Below are 22,913 nucleotides of genomic sequence, written 5' to 3'. Positions count from 1 at the left end.
CAAAGACCAGTCTTCTCTCTTGCTGTTTCTCAACATTATTCAAAAAGTAACAACAAACCTGTGAAAATTTGAGCTCAATCGGTCATCGAAGTTGGGAGATAATAATGAAAGAAAAACACAATTGTCACGCAAAGCTGTGTGCTTTCAGATGCTTGATTTCGAGACCTCGATATCAAATTCACGGAAAATTACTTCTTTCTCGAAAAGTACTCCACTTCACAGGGAGCCGTTTCTCACAATGTTTTATACTACCAACCTCTCCCCATTACTCGTTACCAAGTAAGGTTTTATGCTAATATGCTTATAACTATTTTGAGTAATTACCAATAGTGTCCACTGCCTTTAAAAAAACCTGTTCACATGTCATAAAAAATCAAGCCTCGTTTGTTTTTGTTCCCTACGTTTGTGTCTTTTTTCCTATGAAGCCTGTGTCATACTTCACGCAGATGCTGAGCCATTTTTTACATGATTGGCAAAATTAGTGAAGTTTGAAGTGAACTTTTTGGTTGTGTCATAAATTAAATTCGTTCCATGACAAATACAATCATTCCTTCATTTTCAGTTACTAAGCTAGTCAACACCACATTAACACCACATGAACAAAATTCTTGGGGATGGAACATAAAAAAAAAAATCAATTATCAAATAATAAACTTGCCTAACAAATGATGGACGCATGGATTTCCTGCCTTATCGTCATAAGGGAGGTAGTGCTTTCTGCTCTACCAGTCAGGCTCCTAGTGGATGATACCCAAGCCTACATCTTTATGGACTGTGAAGGGGGGGTAACCCTGTTTCAGCCCTAGGAGAAGGTGGCAACGGCCCCTGGGAAAATAGTTGAATGAAGCCCACACCTTGAAGTGGCCTTCAATCCTTGTGTGTATGGTGAATTGCATAAAAAAAAACTTAAACAAAAAACATATTTGATTTCTTTGGTATAATAATTCATTTTCTTCATACTTATTCATCAACTTCAGTCTACATGTTTATGTATTTTAAAGAGATTTGTGATACTACCATGTTGTGTTTTTCAAAGAGTGTCATCACAATTATGTTCAGAATAATTTTTTTTCACTTACTTATCTCTTGTCAGAGTTTTGTTTGTCACAGATTTGTATGTTTGTATGATGTGAAAGAATTTGTTTCATGTTTACTTTCATCTTTCTTTACCATGTCTTCAAATTCTTTTGTTACTAGTTTTATGCAAATGAGGCAGGCAAAAGTGCATGAATAATTCATGAATGATGCAAGCTGCATTGCATGAAGCATTCATTTGAACCTAAGCACAAACTTCTTTGCATGAAAAATGGTTTCCTCTTTGTTATGCAAATGCCTCACAACAACTTCACTGCTCTGATTGGTTTAAATAAATCATGTGACCCTTGGCAAGAACAAAAATCTTCTCAAATAGGGTATGTTTAATCAAATGAGATTCCTGTCCCATACAGAATAATCATTTTGTTAAAATATTTTCTTTGGTTAATAACTGGGTAAATTCCTTTCAGTTAGTTTTTCTTATTGTCTAGTCATACATTATCTTCGCCCTCGATTGAGCCTCTGCATCCAACATTTTATTTATTTGCAAAAAGTTTTCACCGCAGAAGTATTTTGATTGCATGATGCATATATACCCCCCCCAAAAAAAAAAATACCAAAGCCCCTTTTTCAGCCTTGTTTTGTTTTTCTATTATTCGTTTCCCATGATTACTTCTTTCCTGCAGTGCAAATCCGCCCCGCCAAAGACCAGTACAAAGGTTTGTTGTTGTTTCTTTGCATCATGCTCAATTCTTTTCACTGAGACACTCTCAAAATGCTGGAATCAATTTCCTTATCTCTTAATGGCTTATAAAATTGGCCCCCTTTAGTTATTTGTTTGACGCATCTTTTGTCGATCTAAAGATAATTTTTATTACCAGCATTTTGGGAGAGTCTCCTTAACCCAATTTAATATTTTTTGTGTGTCTTTTGGTGCACAATTGTGTCAAAATTTTCCCCAAGGAATGGCCAACACTTTTTGCTAAAATTTTGCATGAGCTTAGAAAAAAAAGAAGCTAAGTAGCATTTGGCTAAGGTAATCATTGAATTCAAGTCGAGCTCTGCGAGTAAATATTTCTTTGGTTAATACTTTGATTTTAAACAGCAGAATCCTTTTTCATTCAAAGTCAACTACTCAGACTTTCATCTTCATCTTTTTTTTACGAGGGAAACGCTCTATTTATAATGGATTTAATTGACTTAACTTTGATTATGATAGAAATGATTTTGTCTTTAATATTTTTGAGACACATGTGAATTACTAGTATCAAAGTTTGACTTACCGGTACTTAGAAAGTGATTTATTGAAAAAGAGATCCAAAAAGACCAAGAAGACCAAGGCGTTAACATTTACCGGCAAACTTGCTTAGTTTCTTCTTTAGTTTGGGTTTGAAGTAAGACAAAGTTACTGGAGTGGGACTTACGTAAACCAACTACCTCCAAATTAACGTACCGGTGCTCTACCAACTGAGCTATCAATCCCTATGTTGGCTGTACTTCAGACCTCAAATTACACAGAGGCAAAGGCCTCTCATGCCCCTGGTCTTGGCCTTGGTGCCCTAATACAAAAGTGTCCCATACACGCTCACATTTACAATGGAAGTGCCCTTTGCAAGAAAAAAAGAAAAAAATGGCCTTGCCCTTCCAAAAATGAAATTCCACGGCCGGTACTTTTTACCTTGTTTCTGTTTCTTGCAACTCCTGCGTCTTTTTCAAAATGGCGGCCGTTCAGATCTTCACTATGACTACCAACTAACCGAGGAGTATTGTCAGAATCATTTCCTTACCGGCCTTCTGCTGAGGGAGGTTGGAACGGCGCTTCATGACGTCACCGAAGTACGACAAAATGGAATCCGCGTCCTGAGAAACCTTCTGGCTAAGCACAGCTTTGATGACCGGTACTTGTCAAAGGTAAAGATTTGTTTTAATCTTCTCAGCAGTTTCTCTTTGTGTGTGTATACTTCCACTTTTTTGTAATTTTCGCAGTTGTTTATTTTACATTGTGATGATGAATATTAGAGACCAATTACATGTAAGTTCCTTCGATCCAATAAGCAAAAGTACTATTCCTGGCCGATCTGCTATCTTCTGCCCAGGTAGTAGTAAAAAAGCATGACGGTTCTTTTCAGAGCTGAGAAGTCTCCCGAATTCTAAAAACCTACTCCGTTGTAGTATAGGATAAAGATACAATACAAGAACATTTTCGTGTTTGTTTCCCTTTCCCTGATGTGTAATGAACACTGTGTGCACAAGTTTTAAGGAAGTATAGAGAGTTGAACTGCCGTTATTTAGCCAGGGGGCTAGCTCGGCGATGTAGTGGTAAGACAACCCAAATCATTTTGCCAATGATGGTTTTAATTTGCTGAGAAAAAATTCACAACAATTTCAATGTTGCTTCTTCGTTGCCATGACAGCCGTACCAAGCCCGCATCGCATCCCTGTACCTCCCGCTAGTGGCGATCATCCTGGAGAATGCGCCCCGCCTCTCACGGGAAGGCCCGCCCACCCCGGGCTCTGCATCAATCAATGGCGACTCCCTCTTTGACATGTCGTCTCTCTCATCGAGCTCCCTGATCACGGACTCCCCTGGGATGGACCGTCATAACAGCGTCTCGGCCCAGGCTGCTAAGACGAAGTCACTGCAGCGAGACTCCGCAGTACTTGATATGATTGCTGGACGAGGTAAGACTCTTGATTCCGTTCTCAGAGATTTAAAGATCATCAAAATGGTTTGATAGAACTTAATTTTTTCTAAGTGATGAAATGGTGTGATCGTTCTTCCTGTAAAAACATTTTTTGAAAGCAAATCTTTCACAAGAAAGCAGTTTGCAACTTAATAAGGAATTATTGATTTATGGAAAGAATACCCATTTGCATAATTGCATTTAAAAATCGATTTTGTAAAAAAAGATTTTGTTAAAAAACAAAAGATAAAAAAAATATTAAAAAAAGATTTTGTAAAAAAAAAAAAGATTTTGTTAAAAAAACCACACAATTTTGTAAATGGAACCGATTTTGTTAAAAAAACAATTTTATAAACAAACCTTGGTTTTAGAAAGTGTTCTTCTTAAAACAATCTGCATTGTTGACCTTACATTCAAACTTTGTTGCATGGTTGCATTGTTTTTTTGTTTTTTATGGAAGTATTGAGTTATGAATTGAATTTCCGTTTTGAAAAATTGGATGTGACTTTGCATTGCAAATAGTTTATTTACATGTATATGACAAAGGGTGTAGGTGGAAAATAACAGTTAAAAGTTCACCAAGTGGTAAACTAGAGGGTGATTTGACGAATGCTAAAACAAACCCAGGCCTGGAATTACACCATGCTTCTGTTGCCCGCATCTTGGCCTCGGTGCCCTCTAAAAATTTCAAAGATTTTTTTTCCGATGGATGTGCCCTTTTCCAAAATGAAAATTTAATGGCCTTGCCCAATGAAAGATGAAATTCCAGGCCTGCAAACAGCCCCAAGGATATTTTCTGTTAAATAATGAGTAGGACCACGAAGAGTGTGAAATGATAATCTTTATATGTGTTTATTCATAACATGGTTTTTAAAATTTAATGTGTTTTAATTTGTGTTTTTATTGTGTTTTTAATTTAACATGGTTTTTAAAATTTAATGTGTTAACTAAAATTTAAGAGGTTTTTAAACTATTCAGAGATTTTTAAAATAACGTTTTTCAATTTTGACCTGGTTTTATAAGTAATGCTGTAGTTACGCAGTGCTTTCCCCGATACTAAGTATTTCCTTCCTCAGCCGCAACGTAGTTGGTGAAAAAGTGGCAGTTTAATCGTTGTTTTTTAAGCATTTCCAAATAAACCTGAAAAGACAGGGCAAAATGTCAGGACAAATATCTGAGATTGAGTATGGGTGATTGACCATTGATTGAGATTCAAGTGAATGTTTTAAGTGGCGTCAAACACTCTGGAATTTGCAATACTGAGAAAGGATTTTGTGAACTTGTGTAGTTAAAAAAAAATCATTGGTTAACATTTAACACAAACGTCACACTTATTCCCTCGTATGAAACTAATTAATTCTCTGTGAGATTCGATATTCCTGCCAATCACAGCCTTCGTACAGTGCAACTGTCTACAATTCAATTTCTAAGACGCAATGTGATGGGTTCATGTCAAACTTGAAGATGAAAAATTTTACCCATCATGTTCGCCGAACCAGGCATAAATCTTAATTCCATCCTGTATTCCTTCCATTCATTGGTCGAAAAAGGGCTCAATCTCAGATTTCCTGCTGCTAACCAAACCTACATGTAGATTAAAAAAAAAAAATATTGCTTTCTATTTCAGCAGTCAGCAACTCTAAGCAGCTAGCCCAATTTTTTTGTCAATAACAGAAACTTTTCTCCTCTTTTTTCCCTCTTCCCAACTTTGTCTTTCGGGGCGTTTGGGTTTTTTATTTCCTTTTTTTTCTTCTGATCACGGATATTCTTTCTGCAGCTCATTCCTTCAGTGTTGGGAGTTCCATGGCAAGGAATTTTGGTACAGCGTCTATTTTTTTTCTGTCGTAGCAGCCTCTTGATTTATGTGTGGGTTGCTGGATTGTTTACTATTCTCTGTTTGTTTTCTTTCTTTCTTTCTATGTTTTGCCTGATGTACTATAGTGTCTGGATTGTTCAATAGGTGATCAGCATAATAAAGATATCTTGGGGTGGAGGTTGAAACAAATAGTTTTCTAGGCGTAAATATATTGCACAACAATAAGAAGTACAATTGTATTTTGAAAAAAAAACAAGTACAGTTGTATTGAAAAGAATAAGTATAATTGTATTGAAAAGAATGAGTACAAATGCAGTGAATCACATTGCACTATTGGGTAGTCGAGGTGGTGTAGTCGTATCTTTCCTTGCCTTTCACCTCTAGGACCCCCGGTTCAAATCCCAACGGGGGAACTGTGTGGATTGGGTTTTTTTAGTCCCTACCTGACTGTGTGGGTTTTTCCCTGGAAAAAATCTCTGGTCGTTTCCTCCCGCACCTAAAAGAGACTTTTCCTCTTCGTCTTCTCTCTATATGGGATAGTCTTGGTGCAAGACGTTTCTTGTTTTCCTTTCACGCACACTGCGCCCAATTCACCAACAGCGCCTGCCACCGACTCACCTGACTTAGTCCACACAACGTCTCGCGGGGCGTTGTGTGGACTAAGTCAGGTGAGTCGGTGGCGGGCGCTGTTGGTGAATTGGGCGCAGTGTGCGTGAAAGGAAAACAAGAACATCTTGCACCAAGACTATCAACGGGGTTCCTCACTAGAACAGCAATTTATGTTTGCTTTTCTGAGAGTCCTTAGCTTCACAATCAGAGTCAATAAATTAAATCAATGAAATGAATAAGTAAATACATCTCTACAAACCTCGCTTTAAAAAACAAAAAACTAGCAAGCTTCCACTTTAAGATGTCTTGTTGTCAGGGTTAGTCACCGTGGCAACTAATCTCAACATCTTCAAGCATCACCATCCTCCTCTCTCAATTCATTGTTTTCATCCATGTTACCATACAAACAATCATATGTTTTATTTATTTTTTTGGTTACACAATATCCTGTCGTACATCAATACCATAGAGTGTCAATTTCATTAATAATATATTGCCAATATTATGTGCATGAGTTAATTGATGGTTGATGAGTCCAAATCATTTAATTTGGTAAAGTTATTACCTGATATACAAATAATTGTAACGGCCCTCAACAAAACAATTTTAAATGTGAAATTTTAGATGTGTCGAACAGATTTCAGATGCAGTTTTCTTGTACGGTATATGACTTCATTTCATTGGGAAATATTTCACAGGAAAAAATTGTTCTAGCATGAATTTCATCATCTGTAAGTTTTTCAGACTAAAAAATCAACAGTGTTTTCCCTTACCAATCCTGTATAATACTTTTAAGGTTGAGAAGAGAGTGATGTTGTGAAAGAGAAAACAAAAACGAAAAGTTTATTGATGCAGAATTTTTACATATTTACCTCCTTTGTTCTGATAATCACTTTTGATTGGACAAAAACATGCTTACGCGAACACGCATCACCGCCAACAAATGGCCTGTTATTTATTTTTGCATGCCCCCCCCCCTCTTGTCTTCGACCCTGGCTATTGTTTACGTTGCTTTGTTTTGACTGTAGGCTTAGTGAGCAGGGCTGCAGTAGACTAAAAAAAATGCACAATTAGTATCTGCTTTAACACTTGGATGTCGCTTTATTTAAGTTGCAGTATCATTTTATTCTGCTCTCCGTTTGTAACTGGGCTTTTTTAGATTCCGTTTTGAGGGTCTTACGTCACATTTATCTGAGACATACTAAAAAAATTTCCGAAGGAATCTTTATTGGGTTTTGGAGGTAATAAAATATTCTCATCACAGTTTAGAAAATCTATTACACTTTTTATGCTGTTTAAACAGTATAGAAAGTATTTTGAGATATTTTTTGAAGTAAATTTTTGCAAATACAATATGTTTGTATTGTATGACTACAATTATTTAAGTCAATTGTTTTTGTTTTGCAATTGCACAGTATTATTATTTTGTTCAGATGGACTAAGCTTTTTTTTCTCTAAACAGGAAACGCTTTTAAGACCGATTTTGAACAATGCTCAATGCCCAAAGAAACTCAATTTCAGATGCCATAAGCTACTTTCACCAATTACAACACGCATTAGTTCAAACTATAATATTTGTACATGATTGGTCAAATTTTACCAACACACAATTCCCTTACTCAGATATTGCCGACTCGAGACACCCTAACGGTATGTAGTGAGCCCTCTGTTTGTTGAATGTAGCAAATTAGTTTTAGAACTGGTTTTGTTTTTTTGTAAAACATGTCAATTGGTTAGGGGTTTTGTTGTCTGTCATAGCTGGAAGTCTGTTCTAATGTCTTTGTCATGTCGGGTTAAATATCAACAAATAGTTGTATTGTTTCTTTACATTTCTTGAGTTACTTAATGTCAACGAAAAGGTTTTATTTTCTTTACAATCGTTAACTTTGTACATGTTGTTCTAAGAGAAAGTTTTGAAGGTCTACAAGACACTTTATTTCACTCTGTTCAAATGGGGAAAGCTGGTTACCACTCAACTAGTTCGTTGAGCAAAAACTCTTCAGCAAATTGGAAAAAGTTTGGAAACGTAGGCAAAAGGGGAAGCAGAAGTTGAACGATACCTGAAGTCTACATTGCCTTGAAAAAAGGGTAATGTTATGTAGGATTAGATTTGTTGAAATGTTGTCTCTTTGTGTCCAAACGGAACTCATGGTTTCTTTGTTTTGTTTTAAGAAAAACTTTAACCTGAAATAGTGTATTTAAAAAAAAAAAATTATATCAAGTTTTTCACTGTTTACATATTTTCTTTCAATGTGTGGGGGGGGGGGCTGGTAGGCAAATAAATTAAGTAACAAAATGCTAGCAAACTGAAGCAGCTTAGCAAATCTAACAATCCTATTACTGCACTAACAAAAATGCACAAAGCTGCCTTTTCTCCCAAATGCACTTCACTCTAATAACTATGCTCCTTACGCTTACCTCTTCAAAGAATGAAATAATCCATCAAGCATTTTTGTTTAAGTTTAATTTTAGTTTTTTATCTTCCTTTGTGAGGATTAAAAGTGTATGAAAATCTTGCTATTCTACATACTTTGGCTTAAAAATGTACAGTTTTCCAGTATAATGTTTGTGTGCGATCCTAACTTGCTGGAGAAGATCATTTTGGTACAAGATTGCAGAGAATTGGGGAGGGGGGCAGGAGTTTGCAAAGTTCTATTGTCAAATATTTGAAAGGAAAACAGTTATGTCTCTGTGATGTTAAAACAAATTTATTGAAAACCTACCTCATTGGAAATCCTCAGAATTAATCATCCAAATGAAAATTGGATTCAGAAAACAGTGGAATATTCCATTAAGTGTATAGGGATGGGCTGAAAGTGCTGATTAACCTAGCCCCCTATTTTTATTTTGGCAACTCCTCCTTTGCACAATCCTAAAAATGCACACCACTCTAAAAAGATATCCCTCCAAAAAATATTTAAACAATATTAAAATATTAACTAATCCTTACTAATTATGTTGTCATACTAACATTGTCACCCTATTTCATTGTTCACAACACTGTTCCACCCCTTCAACAGGAGTGCGGCATTCCACGTCTATACCCACTCTGCCGAATCAACACTTGCGACGAATGAGTGCTGGAGGTTGGTTTATAAATCTTTCTCATCCATTTGTTTCGTACTTTTGCGTCATTTTCTCTCGACCTGCCTTCTCTCTCTTCTCACCACTAGGCAAATCTTCCAGTCGCACTCGATGTTCTTATCACAGTACATGCTCAATGTTGTCTTGTCGAGTCTTTGTAGTTGCACAGAGCTGCCGACTCTCTCTGATTCTGCAGAAAGTTCCCCGAAAATAAACCAATCTTTCCACATTTTAATGAGCAAATTTGAAAAATCTCCCTGATTATGGAAAATTCCCTCCTCCCCCTGGTGATGTTAAATGAAATTTAAAAAATCAGTCCCCCCTGATTGTTGTTTTCAAAGTATCTTTGATTGTCGTACAAAATCTCCCTGCAAGATGCAAATATTGGCAGCTCTGAGCACACTAATATCCCTATAAAAAAAATTGAAAAAATATCATTCAAAATCACATGCCACATGGCACCATAAGCTTGTTGCAACAGTACTGTGGCCATTTTGTATAGTCTCCTGACTCCATCAATGACACAGCTTGTTACAGCTTTGAAATTGTCTTCTTGTTGTTTGCACAGCTGCACAGTTGATGTTAAAGATGAATGTATAGTGATATTAGAGAGTTTTTTTTTTCTATTTAGAAGAACAATTTCTTTTTAAGTTATTTGCTATCTTTATTTCTGAAATATGTGGCACTCCTGACTAAAGGATTGACTAAAATCTTGAGTGTTAGTTTGCAAACAAATAATGGAAACTTTTTTGTTAGATTGAAACTTTTAAAAAGATTATAGAAGAAGGAAAAGCTAGTTTTTGTGGTAAAACTGCAGTACTTGCAATCACAAGGTTGAAGGTTCAAATCCATCAAGCTAAAGTATTGTCTTCCAGTTACTGAATCAACCTACATTTTGTAAATCTAAAAACAAGCAAAACAAGTTTTTCAAATATCTGGAAAAACTGTTTTTTTGAGGCGATCTTGAATTTGGGTTTTTCTTTTTAGAATTGGGAAAGAAATTTGATTTTAAACTTGATATGTGTATGCTGTAACTGTGAATCTCTCCTTCACATTTCATTTCTCTACAATACACTCACATCCTTTCAACAAATCTTTTCATTGCTCTAAAAGTACAGTCGTTGTTCAAAGTTCTTGCACTTTCTCGCATTTCTCTTCAATTTTTTTCACATCAACTTTTTCCGAAAAAGCTTGAGTTCTGCAACAGATCTTTTTTGGCCTGTTCATTCATACTTTGTAAATCAGTGTGAAATAAGTGTACTTGCCTTTTTTTAATAATGTTGCCTGTAAATTTGACATTTGTATATAACAATGTCTGTAAATGTTGCCTTTTAAAATAATCTCTGTAAGTTTTCTCAAATGACATGTGCAATAGTCATGCCTTTTTAACATGCTTAAAGATGTCAGATTTTTGGCCGATTTGACCCCAAAATTTTGATTTAAAATTCAATCGGTATTTTGATGGGGTCGAGAAAGTTACAAGCTTTCATTTGACCCATTGCTCAAAAAATCCGCAATTATTAGTAGCAGTGAAATAAAGTGCTCAAAATTAGTTTTCGTCGGGATCCCAATATATCACGTGACCAATTCTTAAGTGTTTTATAAGAAACGTTTTAAGTTTTTGTCATGGTTCCTGACAATTAAACGTAAAAGTTAAACTTTTTTTTCGTTAGAGCGGGTGATACTCTTTGAAATACCATTCACGTAAAAAAAAAAAAAAATCAATTTTTTAATGTTTGGGGCCAAAAATCTGACATAGCATCTTTAATGAAAGCTTAATGAAAGATAGCATAACAGGTTCATAGAGGCATCTTCTCAACTGTTAAGGTTCAACAACAGAAGTGTCAGATGATTTTTGGGAGGAGGGCTTTGGCCCCTTCGTGCCCCTACTCCTCCCGGTACAAACTGCTCCTATTTTTGGTGGGAAGCAGGATTTTTTTCTCTTTTTCTTTCTACATGTGAACCATACAGAGACCTCAGTTCATGTGCATGTACATGTGTAGTGTGCAATAAAATGTTTTATTGGTCCTCTATATTTTCATCAGGTCATGCATGTCATGTAAGGAGACACAGACAGCCAAACAGAAGTATTCTGTTTTTATTATGGTGTTAACTGTTTTTTTTCTCATGCTAATTATTTTCTTTACAGGATCATATTTTGTGACAGCTCTGCAATGTATTTTCGTACCCAGTGTTTTTAACATTTTTTTTAACGCAGGTCTCAGTCTTGACAGGAATTTTACACCACAATAAAATGTACTCCTTGAGGATGGTTTTCACATTAAATCAATATTTAAATTATTTGTAAGGTCATGTATATATATGTTAATGATTACTGGACAACAGTTGTGTTTTAGTAGCAGGTACCTGTTGACATGAGTCTCTTTCAGTGTTTAGTTTGTCTCATGAATAATTGAACACCTTTTCAGTGTTAATTTTTATGGTATATTGACTGAAATGGTCATGAATATTCTACAGGCAGACAATGTGGGGACTGACTTGTGTTGAATTAAATGGTTATGAATATTTAACAGATGAGCAATGACTGATAAAGCAAGATCCAATTTCAGACTAAGTTGTTTCGGTCTGCACAGCGCTCATTTGAATAATGCATGACAGTGCCATGGTATATGTATCTTGGGTCTACATAGGGTAGACAAAGTTATGAATAATGTATGACGTGGTCATGAATATGCAGGTTTCGCCGATTCCGCTTCACCTCCAAAGCAAAGCAGCGAGATAAGTCGCTCTGATCGCAGCAGTTCAAAGTCCGATCGAAGCAGCACACGCTCCGATCGGAACAGCACCCGTATCAATCGTCTCTCATGGATGGGCATGTCAGGTTGGTCAGCATTATTGGAGACATCACTCACCAACAAACAGCCCATACTGCCTAATTACCATATAATTTGCATAATATAATCAATTTGCATAAGTTCACAAAGTAGCTCAAAAAGTGGCCATGTTAATTTTGCTTTACGTTGATAATAATAGAGTACAAACGTAACAGTTATTTTAGATTGTAGCCAGATTAACGTTTCACAGTCGTAGGATCATTGTGTTCCACAATTCCTCTTTCGGGAAAAGTGGAGTTTGAAACCATTAATTTAACAGGAAATCAAAAAAACAACAACACCACAATCTATCTTTTAAACTTAATTTCTGGTTATAACAAAATAACACATTTTATTTGCAGAGATACTATAGCGTAATAATTCTAATGAAAATGCACGTTTCAATTTTGTTCATCAAACTAACAATCAAAAGGAAACAAAATGAAAGAAGATTTATAAACAGCAGTAAGAGTGACTCCTTCCTTTACCAGTGGTGTCACACCCACTTTGTAGTACCCTTCTGCCCCCACACCCCTGGACAATTTAGTAAAGGCGTTCAATTTGTGTTAAATATCTACTCCACTGTACATGTATGTAATTGTACATGTATGTACAGTACGTAACAGTAACCTCTTTTGTAGTATTACAACATGTTTAGACCATTTCACCTTGTTCATGAAACCAGAGACCTTGTACATTCTAGTGAGTTTCATGGCAAGCAAGATACTGCACTTATCATACAAACATTTCCTTCCACACTTGTACCAGTTTTGATAAAGGAAAAAAAGGCAAAGTCCAGGACGCTATTTTTCTACTTGAGTGTAACAAGGGCATGCGATCAAAAGGCAATTTGGGTACCCGATATTTACCTTGGGTGTTTATGTGGATACTGTGTTTCTGTCAAATCTATTTTCGGTTGACGCTTTTTCCGCAGCGATATATTATGACTTCTAGTATTTTCACTTCCGACCCTACCTCATTTACCCTCTATAGCATGCAGTGATATCCTGACCTCCATCTACCCTTTGACCTTCTACCCTTTGACCTTCTAACAGTTGACCTTCTAACCTTTGACCTTACAGGCATGAGATTCGCCATAGTGTTGTTTTCGTCCAATCATGGTTTCTAGATTCATGTGGCTGATTGATCATTATTTTATCTTTTTGTTTTTGTGGATGACCTGCAAGTCTGCATGTCCTGCTAACAAATTTGTCAATGTTTGATTTGATCTCCCTGTGCCTTCAGATTTTCTTGAAGGACATAAAATTCCCATCTCATAGAAGAAAGACTCTGCCCTGGTTATGTCCAAACCTTGATATGATGCAGAGAATCTGTAAACCCTCTAGCATTATAATCTGGGCCCAATTTCATGGCTCTGCTTACTGCTAAACTCTGCACTTGCGATCGCCTTTCTGTGCTTACACAGTGTTACAAGGCAAGCGCCGATTTTCTACGCTAGCTGTGCAAGCAAGGAATACCTAGCAACATGAAGTACGCTCGTGCGCAAGCAAAAGTGTCCTGCTAATCTGCGAAATACTCTTGACGTAAGCCCGGAATTTCCTGCTTTCATAAGCGCCAATTCTTTCCTTACGGTAAATTGGTCCATGAAATTGGGCCATGTTTAGTGAGGGGTTCATCTCCACACCAAGAGGAAACTTGTCTCAACTTTTGAGGATTTTTAATTTTACAGTCTCAGACCTTCATCCTTCAAAAACATTATCCATACAGGGTCAAAGTGCGTTTACTTACTAACAATAATTACCGACTGACACGTATATATTTTGTTATCAATAATGCATGCCCGAAGAAATTTTATTTTGATATTGTTTTCTTTGATTTGGCACGATGAATATTGATTTCTCCTCCTGATTATTTTCCGTTATTTTTGTTTTCATTTTTCGTTGACCCCCGCATGTTCCTTCCTTCCTCATCCATTTTTCTTTTCCGTAGACTCCCTCCGTAGCCTCCACCTCTCTATGCCTTCCAGTACCACCTCTTTTCAAAACCTCCTATCTCCGCCCAACTCTTCGTCAGGGGACGTAAGCCCACGACGTTTCCGTAAGACTCCGTTGTCGGGGAGCGGGGGAAAGACGGAGCACTCTCCCCTCGGTCATGGGGGGTTGTCTCTGGCCTCCCCTAGCCCTTCCACAGAAGGTTGGTGTGTCTCTTTTGTCTCAAAACGGGGAGAGAATTATATCTCGGCAAAATTAACATTTCAGCTTTATCCTTTCTGACGTCTCTTTTTTTTCTGCTACTAACTGCGACACTCTCTGAGTCGATCATTTTTATGTTAAAAATAAAAGTTTATTTTTTTAAGCAGGAATAAAATGGATGAGAATGGGAGATTTTGGGGAGCTAGGTAACAGAAGAGACGCTAGGTAATTCCATTGTTCTAGGAAGGTGCCCAAGCTCATAATATCGACTTAAACAATGGAATTTATTTTGATCTATTTTGAAATGGAAATTGAAAACAATGGAAATTATTGCTTTCTGTTTGTAAATCACATCCAATTTGGCCTGTGGGCCACAAAATGTGATGTTAACAAAATCATTTGAAATGAAATAGGGCCTATCTACTTCTGAAACCATGGAAGTGAATTTAACTCACTGTAGCTTGCAAGCCTGAGGAAACCTGTGAACAAGGGTTCTTGCTATGTGAAACAGAAACACTGGGTAACCCCTACTCTTCCACGATAAGTATTCCTGGTTCGTTTACGTGTTACTTGCAAGGTCTGCTGCCACCGAGCGATCCAAAATCTCTTGTTGGAAACAGGAACTAACAGTGCGTAATGTTCTACCTGCTGTAATATTATATCTTTAGATTCTTAATCCTATTGGTGACTGGGAGGTGACGGTGCAACCTTTATCAAATTTTATCAACATAATTGGAAGCATGAATTTCTGTACTAGTATCAGACAACTGCCGCTTATAGATAACTGAGAACCTTTGGTGCAGTGGGTAACTTTCTAGGGAACAAGTAAAAAAAATAACACCAGCCACTTTGAAGCTTAAGCCCATTTCACACGAGAGCTTTTTACAAAATGTATCCAACATATTTTGCATTTCTTTTTGCAACCAGGATAAAAAATAGCAAAAGCAACTCGTGTGAAAGCTATCCTAGTTATGAAGTAGCGAGCGATCCTGACTAAATATAACCACAATTTTGGACTAAATATAACCACAGTTTTTGTGCTTTTATGCTTTTTTTTGAAAGTGGGCCCTGCATATATTTTTTAGCTTCCTGTAATTTGGATAGTGAACTTTGACCTATCCCCATCATGCACTACATATCACAATCCCAGAGATGTGATTTCTTTGTTTTGAACCGGAAATCCGTTTTGGGTTTTTTCCTCCCCCTTCACCGCATTTGTTATTATAATTGTTTTTTATATTATCATATATCCATGTTTATTCATCCAAACCACTTGTTTGTTTGTCAATATTTATTAATAAACAGGATTACTCAGTTGTGAGACGAGCACAGGTGCACATTATATCAAAAGACGAGATACGTCCAGCTCTTCTTTACGGTGGTCTGGTATGAGTGGGTCCGAATCTAAACAAGCAAAGGCAAAAAGAAACGGCTAAATTCCAAACGCGAAAGATTTGTTTGTTTATTTCACAATTTTTTTTTGAAAACGAAATTTCATACAGGTAGTTCGTCACATAACAACCTGCTTATATTTGAGCCATACAACTTTATTTTTAGTTAGATATTTTTGCATTTATTTTTGTTGTTTTCCCTTCTGCATTTTGGGTAAATTTTTGTGGCTATCAGGCGCTTGTGGAATTAACCAGTAATTTGTTTTAAGTTTTGGTTTTAGAAACCTTACTATACCGTTTATTTTGGCCGTAATGTTCATCAAAAATCATCTCCATGTACCTATGTTTTCAGTTGTTTATACTGATCATATCATGAGAAAAAATACCCATCTTGAAACCATTTACCATGTACTGCAGAATATATTATAGAATATACTGCAGAATGTATTATTATACTACTACAGAACGTTCTGTAGAGTATACCACTACTGAATATACTGCAAAATATAATACTTATAAACATGCTGCAGAATGTACAATCTACTGCAGAATATACTGCAGAATGTACATACACAATGTTGCATAAAGATTGAGGTTTGTAGGGAATAACTTCACACACTTATGCTGTTGTCATTTCTTATCTCGCCCCTTAAATCCCTCGAACTCAGACCCCCGAATGACGGAAATTCGAAGAAACTCACACGTGGCGTTTAATCGTGTCCTAACACAACTGACAGGTTTGGGGTTTCTTATTCAAACTAACTCATCTCATTGAGTCCTACCTCATCAGTGTCCATCAACATGGCTGTTTCATTCTGTAGCAAGAACTCATTTGAGATTCAGATCTATGTGTTGTGAACTTCATTCAGTGAATTGTAAACCACCGGACAACTCAAAACCATAATTCATAGTCGGTCAAATACTCCCTTGGTAGTTATCTTTGAAACTAAAGCTTGAGCTTAGGCTTAGGCGTGGGCTTGGGTCTGGTTTTGGGCTTGAGCTTGGCACTGGGTTTGGACATAGGCTTTGTCAGTCATCAGGTAAATGTGTGCTGTCATAGGGGACTTCAAATAGGCAGTTGGAGCCCAGGGAGCCCAGCCTAAGCTCAAGTCCTGGCCCAGGCCATATTCCTGCCCCATGCTGTAGTTTTGAAAAAAGGACCATACAACCATATTGTACTTGAATGGTCCTCAAATTTCATGATTCATATTATGATGTAAGTTAGTTTTCCATAACTTCAAAGTTTGTAGAATTATCACATCCTCGTGAATGTATAGCAAGTTTTGATTCCTGACAGTAAATGTTTTTGTATTTGAATTTTTTTTTCTTCATTAATATAAAATAGTTGTCAATTTTTTAAGAACATTTTTGACCAAACTTATCTCACAAGCATTTTCTACCTCAAGGAACATTTTCAATGTGCTAACTGCGTGACTCTATTATATGTAGATCATCAAATTCCTTTTTACTAGCTATCATGGAAAGCTCTAAGATTGCATGCTTGTAACCTCCAGGATCGTCATGGCAACATCAGGTCATCATTTCAACTTCATCTTTGGATTTTTTGTCCCCGCCCTCCGGTTGGAGCAATTTCTTATCGGCTTCTTCTCACTTTTTATTTTCATGCTGCTCTTCATCACGGATTTAATCATTTCTCCCATGAATTTATTCAATCATTTATTTATTTATTTATTTATTTATTTCTAATAATTGCCCATCATATAAAAAAAATGCAATTTATGCACTTTCCCAAACTTGAAAAAAAAAAAATATTATAAAATTAACAACCCTTAAAAAATTTATATTTTTATGAAATAATTCCCTGTAAAGAAAAAATGGAAAATTTAGAACGTAGTTCCTCCGTCCCCACTACTTGCGTATCTCAACCACCCACCCCCACTAATTCCGGTGGTCGCGACTCACCAATCCTGGACATGCAAAAGACGCCCTCAACGCAACGCTTTCGTAAAATCTCCCTGTCCAAACCGCCCCCGTCCCCGACAATCTCGTCAGGGAGGGTCAGTTTCACTTCCACCGTCTCATCTCCAACTCTGCTGGTGACGCCTAGCCGAGGTTTGTCTGTTTGTGCTTGTGAGCTCAGCTAATTTCTCTTTTAGAATCTCCTCCTTCCAAAATTCTTTTATCTGTGGCTTACTTGAGCCTGCTGAATGAGGTATCCTGTTAAATGGTAACCAGTATATAAGACTTTGGGATCAATAAGGATGAGGTCGCAGGTACTGGTTACCTTTGAAAGTCTAAATGATGCTTTTTCTATCACAGTTGGCAAAAAGAATGTTGTGTACTTTAGCAAAATCTGGTTGAATGGCACGAGATTACTTCGCCATATTGAATTGCTAGAGTCTATCCACACTTTTATTTTCAAACTCTGAAACTTATTCCTGAATCAATTCTGCCAATATTCAGCAGGTTACAAAAGGGTTGGCAACATTGGTTTCTATACTGCAAGTGCACCTTAAAATCAAACCAAGTGGACGATCTCTTTAGTGCCGTTTGTGTTTCCAATGTTTCTTTTTATTCTAAGAACCATCACAACTCAATAGATTATTTCCATGGTGTTACCACCAACCCTAGTTGATTAGCTTTCAAGTTGTTTCTACAAAAACAAACAATTGTATGCCTCAAAGGTGTTTTTTGCCTCGATTGAAACTTGTTTCAATGTATACCAAAATTGAATGACCGTATACGTGGGGCTTTTTTCAGCGTTTTTTTCCGACCAATGTTGTTCTCCCTTCTGTACCACAGTTGACCTCCAGCAATACTTTGACTGCTATGCAATGTGTTCGGTTTATCCCTTAGATTTCTCACAACCTCCGCTCCTTCTTTGCTCTGTACTTTCCTGGTGCCGCTTCCATTATGAGGTCATTTGCCAGTTAGATGTAAAGGATGTCTGGTGCCATGCCTTGCTCAATCAGAAACGAATGCTTTGAAAATTTAAATTCCCCGGAAAACATTCAGTGTTTCTATGTGGAGTGTTGTGGCCAAGCGGATAAAAACACTGGACTTAAGCTCTGGTGTTTCTGATCAGCAGAATGTGGGTTCGAGCTCCCAGTCGTGACGCTTGTGTCCTTAAGCAAGACAATTAACCATTATTGCTGTGCCTTCAGATTAGTCTGAGGAGATTGAGCATTCACTTGTAAATGACCAAGGCATTGCAAGCCATCATTCAAATGTAACTCACAAAGCTCATTGATGGAAACCCATCAACCCCCAACCCTTATCCTGCAATTTGATTTGCCTCAGTTAACCACCTGTGACACAAAACCTTCATGATCAACAAAAAGATCAATCTATTCTTTTAATCTCACATCCAAAATATATAGTCCAGGCCTGATACTTCACGGAGGCAACGGAGGCGATTGCCTCCGTTGCCCCTTGCCATTGCCTTGGTGCCCTTGAAATGCTCCAGTAGAAATTTACAATTTCTTCATAGGGTGCCCTTTGCCAAAGAGAAAATGCCTTGGTGCCCTTGCCCTTTCAAAAACGAAGCATACAGGCCTGATAGTCCAAATTGTTTCCACAAGTTCGCTCAACGAGCGCTTTCAACTGTTCAGACTCGGTTTCAGAAAGTATGGATACATTTCCTTGTATACCACTACCCATTATTCTTTGGTCAGAAAAAGTGAAGTTGTTGAGCGTTGTTCTTTTAAGAAAAGAAGAGAAAAGGAGATGCCCCCCACTTTCAACAACCACACCCCGTCCCCCTCCCTAGCCAAGCTCCTTTATTTTGAGTCACTGCTGTCCGATAAACTCTTTCCAGTATGCATTTTTTGTTTTCTTATAGGATGGTAGATGCATTCAACTTCATCCATATTCTTCAACCTGTTGATTCCTGCTTTATTCCTTTTTTATATTATTTAACCTCTCTCATTCTGTACCTTTTTTCTTCAGAGATGTTTTCATTCCAGACATTTGTATATTTTAGTGTTACATGATTTTACTTTCTTATTTGTTTACAGATGTACGTAGCGTAGTTTTCGATTGATAATTTTTTTCATTTTGGCATGTAATATTTGTAACTGTAGAGTCAGGTGTATTAGCATTTCTATGATTGATTTTTTCCCCCTTTAAATTAAGAAATGTAGTTCCTGGGGAAGTAAACACAGTTTCTGGGGAACTGAGCGCATTTTCTTGGGAATTGAATGCAGTTCCTTGGGAACTGAACCAATTCTTTAGGAACTGAACAAAGTTTCCTGGGAACTAAACAAAGTTCCCTTGGAACTAAACAAAGTTCCCTTGGAACTAAACAAAGTTCTTGGGGAACTGAACATAGTTCCTTTAGGGAGCTGTTCATAATGTGCAAACTGTACCTTAGACCCACATTAAGTTGCATCCATTTTAGTTGAGTACCCTGTGTGCTTCAAGCACTACTGAATACTAACTTTCCTTTTATATAAAGGGGACAGACTAAGATTTCTTCCCAACCTCAGTTTGGTTACATGTATATTGGTTTTGGGAAGCAAACAAAAATGCCCGCTTGCAAAGTTGAACCTGTGTATTTATATAGTGGGCACACAAATGAAGTGGTCACTGTTGACAGGTTGTAAACTTGGCCCATGTGCTAGTATGTAGTTTCCTACCATAGATGCATTGTTGACCATTGCAAAAAGTGAATAAGATCTGGTTGTGTGATGTCACACTCTTAGATGACCCCTGACCCCGGCACCTGTTCAGACCCTTCCCTATCCCTCATTTCATACCATGTGTGAGTAATCAGCGGTTGTTGAAACATGTTCCAAGACATAATGTACCTCATAATTAAGTAAACTAAAATGGCTGCCGTACATTAAAGATCCTTTTTTTGCATAGTGTGACGTAATAATGAATAATGTTGACAGCATGAAGACAGTGTTTTTGAGTTGTTCAGCATCCATCAACGAAAAACATTTATTTGATTTCTTTGTTTGCATGTACAAGTATGTGTTACGCATTGATTTACGCCATTCAGTTTTTTGTAACATGTGATAATTCTGTCAAGGCATCCAAGTCCCATGTAATTATAATTTTCAAACATGCATTGAACGTTCCCAATAATGGCCTTTTCGAAACCACGGCTCCGTATATGGCTCCTGTTTAAACTCTGACATTAATTTTGAAAGCATGTGCTTATGGTATAGGGGCTTCTAACAGGCAGGTATAGCCGGAGCTGAAACTAAAGTCATGGTTTCGAAAATGCCCCATGTCTTGAACTCTAACATTTTTTTTTTTAAAACAACAACAAAATGTCTGCTTTTATATTTTCTTTCAATGCAAGCATAATAAGTAGGTTTTAATTTCAGCATGATATTACATGTACTTTTCAAAATCCTTATAATTTTCTTTTATGTATTTTGTTGCTGAATTTGTTAAAAATGTGGTTTTAATATTTCCAATTACAGAGTTATAAACGCTGTAATTGGAAGCTATGATATGACAAAAGAACACAGCAGTGGCAATTACTTTTTTTTTTTTTTTTTACACAATTTATATCAGTTGGGAACGGTTAACCCTCCTACATTCGGTAAATATTTCCAGCGAGTTGACCAATCAATTGAAACAATTCAAGTGCATGCTTTGTGTAGGGTGGTACAACTGTGCCTAAAACTGAATTTGCACATGTGTGGCATTCACAACACGACATAATGTAATTGCAGGCTGGCATAGTTAATCCGTCCTCCAAAACCACACAGTTGATCATATTGACTGGTCATACAGTAGGAGGGTTAATGTTTTTAATTCCTATTTTACATATAGTTGTCTGTCGAGTACAACGTGTCACATAAAACAGTCATGTCATAATTTGTATGTCATTATTAATAAATGTGTGTGTCACATGCTGCATTTTGATCATGTTTTCAAGTCTTACATGTACAATCAAATAACCCTTAAATGACAGCTTGTCTCTGTCAGTTACAGTGCAGTGCATAACCATTACAAAGGAGCGCTTTTAAATTTCATCAATTGTGTTCAAAGGCATTCGACATGTTTATCATAAAATATCATAAAACCTTTCTTGGTAACGTGCAGCAGAGAGCTGTTGATAGTGTATAAAACATTGTGAGAAACGGCTCCCTCTGAAGTAACGTAGTTTTTGAGAAAGAGTTAAATTCTCACTAAAATAATTGAATCTGAGAAAGACTTCAGGCATGAAGCCTTTCTCAACCATGGTTCATGAGGAAAGTTGATTTGGAAGACTGGGGTGAGTACTTTCTTCCATAATCAATGCTGCGTCTTTCAAAAAAACATGATCATTATGCAGCTGTAACTTTTGCATGTAAAAGAATCCAACCATAGCATCATTTGCCATGTGAGCATTACACCCCGCTTTTTTCTCATCCTCACTCCCAACCCTTCAACCTCCTTCCCCCCCATCCAAACAGGTGCACCCCTGATATCCACTCCTCGCCCCCTGGACTATAAAGACCGTACCGGCTCCAGTGGTTCCCTTAGCAGTAGTGGTAGCGGTGTTCAGTTATTAGCAATGAATGGCGGTTCAGCGGCAACAGCGCCCTCATCTGCCCACACCTCTATGCTTTCAGACATGTCAGAGCGGAGCGACTCGCAGTCGACGATCACGGGGAGCGCGCCGGCCGGGAAGGGCCACCAACGGAGCAAGTCGACCATCATGTATGATAAGTTACTGGACCACGAGATCAAGGACCTGCTGATCTGCTTGATGTACGTCGTCAAGAACGTCAATGAGGGTAGGTTTTCTTTTTTGTTCGCTTTGATTCTTGATTTAAAGGCAAAGTATTCATTTGGTTTTTGGATCCATTTGATTGTTTGATTCCTTGTGTAGGAACTTGAAACCTAATCTACATCCTTTCAGACTTTTAATCTGATTTCAGGCTTTTTGAAGTCTGCCTGGTTAAATGAAAATGCTGTGTTTTATCTTCAAATTAATAAGTCAGGTTCTTTAAAGGCAGTGGACACTATTGGTAATTGTCAGAGACTAGCCTTCACACATGGTATATCTCAACATATGCAAGAAATAATTAACCTGTGAAAATTTGAGCTCAATCGGTCATCAAAGTTGCGAGATAATAATGAAAGAAAAAACACCCTTGTCACACGAAGTTGTGTGCGTTCAGATGGTTGATTTCGAGACATCAAGTTCTAAATCTGAGGTCTCAAAATCAAATTCGTGGAAAATTACTTCTTTCTCAAAAACTATGGCACTTCAGAGGGAGCCGTTTCTCACAATGTTTTATACCATCAACCTCTCCCCATTACTGGTCACCAAGAAAAGTTTTATGCTAATAATTATTTTGAGTAATTACCAATAGTGTCCACTGCCTTTAATCCACTTC

The 22,913-nt window shown here is 37.1% G+C and overlaps 1 protein-coding gene across 20 annotated transcripts in view; it reads left to right on the top strand.

Annotated features, from left to right (window-relative positions):
• LOC117298308 (dedicator of cytokinesis protein 9-like) overlaps window positions 1-22,913 on the top strand; it is a 97,873-nt gene that overhangs the window by 57,651 nt on the left and 17,309 nt on the right. For 6 of the 20 annotated variants that reach the window (XM_033781484.1, XM_033781466.1, XM_033781468.1 and 3 more), the window contains 9 exons: window positions 1,722-1,754; window positions 2,768-2,946; window positions 3,450-3,717; window positions 5,497-5,538; window positions 9,165-9,230; window positions 11,927-12,070; window positions 14,013-14,216; window positions 15,521-15,601; window positions 21,984-22,307. In XM_033781484.1, the coding sequence (XP_033637375.1) occupies window positions 1,722-1,754; window positions 2,768-2,946; window positions 3,450-3,717; window positions 5,497-5,538; window positions 9,165-9,230; window positions 11,927-12,070; window positions 14,013-14,216; window positions 15,521-15,601; window positions 21,984-22,307 (1,341 nt within the window). Of the gene's footprint in view, window positions 1-1,721; window positions 1,755-2,767; window positions 2,947-3,449; window positions 3,718-5,496; window positions 5,539-9,164; window positions 9,231-11,926; window positions 12,071-14,012; window positions 14,217-15,520; window positions 15,602-17,436; window positions 17,680-21,983; window positions 22,308-22,913 lie in introns of all 20 variants that reach the window. The other 14 variants (XM_033781472.1, XM_033781469.1, XM_033781470.1 and 11 more) reach the window with 12 other exon arrangements.

Source organism: Asterias rubens, chromosome 13 (genome assembly GCF_902459465.1).
Source record: "Asterias rubens chromosome 13, eAstRub1.3, whole genome shotgun sequence".
NCBI lineage: Eukaryota > Metazoa > Echinodermata > Asteroidea > Forcipulatida > Asteriidae > Asterias > Asterias rubens.
The sequence above is the reverse complement of the archived record's forward strand: the minus strand, read 5'-3'. Positions and strand labels throughout refer to the sequence as shown.